General features: G+C 36.8%; 1 protein-coding gene across 1 annotated transcript in view; it reads right to left on the reverse strand.

The window, feature by feature from the left end:
- drd (drop dead) overlaps positions 1 to 6,143 on the reverse strand; it is a 100,571-nt gene extending 94,428 nt beyond the window's left edge. The window contains exon 1 of the mRNA XM_017618328.1: positions 6,063 to 6,143. Coding sequence (XP_017473817.1) covers positions 6,063 to 6,128 — 66 coding nt within the window. The 5' untranslated portion in view covers positions 6,129 to 6,143. The remainder of the gene's footprint in view (positions 1 to 6,062) is intronic.
- Positions 6,144 to 6,853: the final 710 nt, after the last annotated feature.

The raw sequence follows: 6,853 nt of genomic DNA on the forward strand, positions 1-6,853 counted from the left end.
AGTTCGTCGGCTAGGCAGTTGCCAGGGATGTCCCTGTGTCCAGGGACCCATACAACAGTCAAGGAGCATTTTGATGCCAGCAGGTTGAGAGTCTTCCTGCATTCGATGGCTACTTTGGACGTTGCTTCGTTAGAATTGAGAGATTTGATAGCAGCCTGGCTGTCAGAATAGATAGAGATAGGCCGTCCTGGAGGGGCGGAGGTTATAAGCCACCGAGCCGCCTCCATTATAGCGTTTAATTCCGCTTGAAACACGCTGCAATGGTCCGGTAAGCGAAAACTGAGATTTAGCGCGAGTTCGCCAGAGCAGATCCCGCTACCCACTCTTTGGTTAAGCTTGGAACCATCTGTATATAGGGCCGTAGACCCTGGGTTCAGGTCTGTGGCCCTTTCCCACTCGTTCCTCTCTGGGATTCTTGTGGAGAATTTGCTGTCTAAACAGAGTAGTGGAGTGGTATAATCTATTCTATCATTAAACACGTATCTAACAAATAAAATTTGGGATAGGGAAGCTCTTAGGAGCATCTCAAGAAGTACAGCACGATGTAATACCAAATTTTAGTTAACTAATAAAAAATTCAAAATTCACTTTTTGATTTATATCAGTGATTCTCAAGGTGGTCCAGGTGGACCCCCAGGGGTCCACGGGAGACTCGACGGGGGTCCGCGGTGACGTCAAAAAATATGGGGGTCCATGAGTTGTAAATGGGGGTCCACGAAAATGTATCTGGTATCGATGTAAAGAAACAAAATGGTTGCTTGATAGCCTCTTTATTTAACTTTAATTTGCTTGAGTGGTGTATAGTGCTCTTGACGCACTGCTGCACTTACCGTCACCTTGTGTTTTCATACGTGGGGAGCCTTAAAGCCCACCTGCATACTAAAAAGAACCGGATGCTGGTATGACAATGAGTGGGGCGCGGCGAAAATTGCTGGGGCAGAGATTTAAGCACTTGTGTCTCTTCATTGCTACAGGATAGTACGCCACCATTATCTTTTTGAAGAGATTCTATAATGTTGAGTTCCCTGAGACTGAATGCTGGTTTGATTCCATCGCTTAGACCAGACTCACACATTGTCCAATCTTCACTGATGGCTCCAAAACTGACTCTCGAAGTTAATGGAGATAAACTTCACTTTTCTGTAGGGGAATATGCTTCGGTCTTCCAGGCTGAATACTCAAAGCCATGGACTACGTGGTGGAACATAGGTGGAGAGGAAGGAGTTTACGTGATTGCAGTGACAACCAAGCTGCACGTAAGGTATTGGATAGCCCTCTATTTAAGTATTTCCAAACTAGTTCGGCAATGCAAGTCTCGACTAAAATATGCTGGTGAACATAACGAGGTTGTTTTACTATGGGTGCCAGGTCACTCAGGAGTACCTGATTATGAGACATCTGATCATTTGGCCAGAGTTGGCCAGAGTTGGCTCAGACCAGGCACTCCTCGGTCCGCAACCAGTTTTAGCACTCCCACCTTCGGCAATCGAAGCCACCATCAGAAACTGGGTGAATACTTCGCTCAGCAAAGACTGAGAGGCATCGAGGGGATGCAGGTTGGCAAAACTCATGTTGCCTTCAATCTCACAAGCTCTATCTAATTGTTTGCTCTCACTGAGCAAACGACACTGCATACAACCTGCTGGACTGCTGACTGGTCACTTCACGTGGCACAAACACCTGACTGTCATAGGAGTAAATGACAAGTCCATTTGCCCATATTGCCTTCAAGAAGATGAGACGGTGGAACACTTTTTGTGCTTCTTGCTTGCTTGGTTATTTGTCACCGATTTTTTCAAACTCGTTCTTTTCTCTATTGTCAGTTTCTGAATTAAAAGTTGGCGTAAAAAGCTTAGCCGTTTTGATGTTTTAAGTTTTGTGTTTTAAAAATGTGATAAATATTTTTCGCCTCACTTTAAAACTCGGAGCGATAAAAATAAAAGTGATGCCATTAATACAAATAAACTATTTTACATATACTCCACGTGCATCGGCGTAGCCAGAATTTTTGAAAGTTAGGGGGGAGGCTCGAGCACCCCCCTGCCCCTACCTGGCTACGCCCATGTCCACGTGCAAAGTCATGAGTGAGCCGAACATTTGATGAGTTTATGGTGAAGATAATGTAAATAAAGCTAGCGCCCGCAGTGCTCTTAAAAATATAACTCCTCCGAGCAAGAGAGTATTTTGATGTATTTACGAGCCCTATTTTTTAAAACCTACAAGTGTGTAATCACATTATTTTTATAAATGGAACACAAGAAAATATTTTACTTTTATTTTGGCCACTCTGAGTTTAGTTTTTGAATTCACCCGCGATGCAAGTTTACATTGTTAGATCTAATTTTCACATTTNGCAGGGGGTCCACCGAAACCAGTAAATTTTTGAAAGGGGTCTACGAGAAAACAAGTTTGGGAACCTCTGATTTATATGATGGATTTCATCGAATTACAACTCCCCACATCATTTTATGAAAAAAAAAATTAAAATATTAGTCACGTCCTTTTCCATTTCATCTACGTTGTTGTTACGTCTTTTTTGCATTTCAGGTGACGATATGTAGGTATATGAATAACGAGCGCTTAAAATCGATCTCAAACTTTGTACTTGCGCTGNTCCTTTTCCATTTCATCTACGTTGTTGTTACGTCTTTTTTGCATTTCAGGTGACGATATGTAGGCATATGAATAACGAGCGCTTAAAATCGATCTCAAACTTTGTACTTGCGCTGTAGAAATTTTAGGTCTATGATATGTAGTTTGACTATTGTCAATTAAATTCAACAATTTTTATTGAGCTTGAGGCCGTTTTTAGTGAAAAACTTATTGTGGAAAAGCAACAATAATTTGAAAAAATGGTAGAAGTTTGTTAAGCCAACACAATCAAGCGCAGCTTTCCGCTGCAATTCGGACCTCATCATGTGGTTGTTGGTTTTGTTGGTTTCTGTTAATAATTCTATTTTTAGAATGTTTAACTTTTTTTTAGGTGTGCTCGTCCTTAAGTTATTTGTTTTTGTTATTTTATGGCCTTATAACAATTAGATTCAACAATTTTTATTGAGCTTGAGGCCGTTTTTAATGAATGGAAAAGCAACAATAATTTGAAAAAATGGTAGAAGTGATAGCTATTTCGGAAATCACCACATTTCCTCATCAGACTTCTTTCAGTAGGATTCGAACCGACGATCCCACTGACTCAGCCAGTTGCCTATGCACCGTGCTAAGACGCCTTGTAAATTATCGTTTGCTTATTTCCACTATTTTCATTTTTGTTATGCCAACACAATCAAGCGCAGCTATTCCGCTGCAATTCACTTGATCATGTGGTTGTTGGTTTTGTTGGTTTGTGCTAATAATTCTATTTTTAGAATGCTTAACTTTTAGGTGTGCTCGTCCTTAAGTTATTTGTTTTTTGTTATTTTTTGGCCTTTTAACAATTATATTCAACAATTTTATAATGAGCTCGAGGCCATTTTTTAAATGAAAACTTTTCGTGGAAAAGCAACAATAATTTGAAAAAATGGTCCTCATCAGACTTTTTTCAGTAGGAGTCGAATTGACGATCCCACTGACTCAGCCAGTTGCCTACGCACTGTGCTAAGTTCGACTTGTTAATTCTTGTTGCTTATTTTCCACTATTTCACTTTGCTAAGCCAACTACAATCAAGCGCAGCTATTCCGCTGCAATTCACTTGATCATGTGGTTGTTGGTTTTGTTGGTTTGTGCTAATAATTCTATTTTTAGAATGCTTAACTTTTAGGTGTGCTCGTCCTTAAGTTATTTGTTTTTTGTTATTTTTTGGCCTTTTAACAATTATATTCAACAATTTTATAATGAGCTCGAGGCCATTTTTTAAATGAAAATTTATTGTGGAAAAGCAACAATAATTTGAAAAAATGGTAGAAGTGATAGCTATTTCGGAAATCACCACATTTCCTCATCAGACTTCTTTCAGTAGGATTCGAACCGACGATCCCACTGACTCAGCCAGTTGCCTACGCACTGTGCTAAGTCCGACTTGTAAATTATCGTTGCTTTTTTCCCACTTTTTCATTTTTGCTAAGCCAACACAATCAAGCGCAGCTATTCCGCTACGATTTACACTTGATCATGTGTTTGTTGGTTTTTGTTAATAATTCTACTTTTAGAATGTTTAACTTTTAGGTGTGCTCGTCCTTAAGTTATTTGTTTTTGTTATTTTATGGCCTTATAACAATTAGATTCAACAATTTTTATTGAGCTTGAGGCCGTTTTTAATGAAAAACCTTTGAGTGGAAAAGCAACAATAATTTGAAAAAATGGTCCTCATCAGACTTTTTTCAGTAGGAGTCGAATTGACGATCCCACTGACTCAGCCAGTTGCCTACGCACTGTGCTAAGTTCGCCTTGTAAATTATCGTTGCTTTTTTCCCACTTTTTCATTTGTTAAGCCAACACAATCAAGCGCAGGTATTCCGCTGCAATTCAGACTTGATAATGTGGTTGTTGGTTTCTGTTAATAATTATATTTTTAGATTTTCTTTAATTTGTGCAAAAGTGCGCTCGGGTATAAAAAACTATGTAGCTCAGTCAGTGTTGGTAAAATATTAATCTGATTAACAATTAAAATGTTAATCGCGATCAACGATTAAAACTTATTAATCGTAATCATCTGAATGATTAACGATTAACATTTTTTAATCCCTTAAACCCTTTCCTACAATATATTGTACATTTAATTTTTTGTAACATTGGCAGCGTGCTACTAAAAATCTTATTAATATTTGTGAAAACAAATTAGACTTTATGAAGTTTTGGAATGTTTGTGTTGGAATAGTTACGTAAATTTGAAAATCGAAAACATTTCAAAAATATTTTTAGAATTTAATTTAAAAATAGACCATTTTATAAAATTCCAGTGAAACGCAAGTTGTGGTAATTCACTGTACAAAAAATAGTGAAAGTCAAGTAAAATCGCTAATAAAGGCACATAGTATAGAAATATGAAAAGTATTTCATCATATAAAAATGCTAAAATTAAACTATCATGATTTAAAATGTTTTACATATTTAATTTTTTACATTTACACTGAAAGGTTGTAAGTATCTTGTACAATATATTGTACAAACGTCCGCAAAGGTTGCAGTTGAACAGACAATTAGGGTGATTTTTTCCGTGGTTTTTGAAGAGTTTGTGTGCTGTTGTTGCAGTAAAGGGTAGGTTTTTGATTTCTTGATCTACTGAAGGCAGAAAAACCGGGAAGGTTTATTAAAACGGGTCATTTGTATTTTATATTGTAATTGTATCTGAAATTTTTCAAAATTTCTTTATATAATTCTCATCTCATGGAGAAAATTTAAAATTTTTTAATGAAAATCTTAACTAAATATACTTAAAAAGATATAAAATATTCATTCCAACATATCTGCAGTAAAATCAATTATTTTGTACCCATCTAAGTTCATTTTCAATGAGATAAAAGTTTTATTCCGTCAAACTTAGTGAAATATTTATTGAGTTTTCTTGAGTGCTTTTACTCCTTTGCGGACTTTTGTTCAATATATTACACAAATTTGAGGTAGCCCTAATAGCTAGCCAAAACAACTTTTGAATATTTTGTTACTTTTGGTATTATGAGGCTCTATGAACCTTGTAATTAAGAGGCACAATTTTTATATTCATCAGGGACGGATTTGACTGGAAAGGGTTAAGTGTCAAGTGCAACAACGCGCAAGGTTAAGGGTCAAGTGTCTGTCAAATGAGATGGGTTGCCTTTACATTTGATATTGTCACATGATAAACAAACATGGTAGGTATTAGCATGTTTAACAAAAAAAAACAGTGGGTACAGTTATCTATTGAAAATTGGTTGAAACGAACCTTTAAAGAAAGTGGTTCGGTTTTCGGTTCGGATCAAACATTTGTGGAAAATTTCGGTTCGGTTAATGGTTTAGTTAATTAATAGAAAAAGCGGTTTCCGGTTCAAAACCGGTTCCCGTCCCTGCTATTTATATATATGGATACTTTACTTAAGCATCATTCATAGATCTGTCTTACCACCAATTTCAATGTCATTTGACTTACGGTTACGAAGTTGTTGCTGATTAAAAATTTCACGCCTTTGGGATGTGCAACGCTTCTTGTATTCATATCGTCACCTGAAATGCAAAATGACGCAACAACATCGTCACTGAAATGCCAAAAAGTGGTAACTTATAAAAAATTCAAAATTCACTTTTTGATTGCTATGATGGATTTCGTCGAATTACTACTCCCCACATCGTTTTATGAAAAAAAAATAAAATAAAAATAGTCACGACTTTTTCCCTTTCAGTGACGATCTTGTTACGTTATTTTGCGTTTCAGGTGACGATATATACTTTACTATAAGCGCCTACCATGAATATGTCTTCATACCAAATTTCAAATTCACGTGACGTATGATTCCGAAGTTTTGGCTGATTAAAAATTTCACAGCTATAGGATATGCCACGTCCCTTTTACAAAAGTATATCTACTTTACTTTAAGCATCTATTATAGACATGTATGTTAACACACCATGATTAACAAGTAAGAAAGTCTAAGTTCGGGCGGAGCCGAACATTAAATACCCGGCGCAAGTATTAAATATATGATTTTCACCTTTCCGAAACCTACCCCTAGATGGTAAGCCGGGGTGTATCAATTTTGAGTAAATTAGCGTCGTTAAATTTCAAAATATTGCAGTTTCAAGCATTTTTGAAATTTACCGTTATATGAAAAGCGGCCGTAATTTTAGTCCGATTTCAATAATTTTCAAAGTTTTGCTTTTATGTGGCAAGCACAATAACCATACCGAGTTTGGTACAAATTGCTAGAACGGTTAGCGAGATAC

The sequence above is a fragment of the Rhagoletis zephyria genome, unplaced genomic scaffold (genome assembly GCF_001687245.7).
Source record: "Rhagoletis zephyria isolate East Lansing unplaced genomic scaffold, Rhagoletis_zephyria_1.1 Rzeph_scaffold_01604, whole genome shotgun sequence".
Lineage (NCBI taxonomy): Eukaryota > Metazoa > Arthropoda > Insecta > Diptera > Tephritidae > Rhagoletis > Rhagoletis zephyria.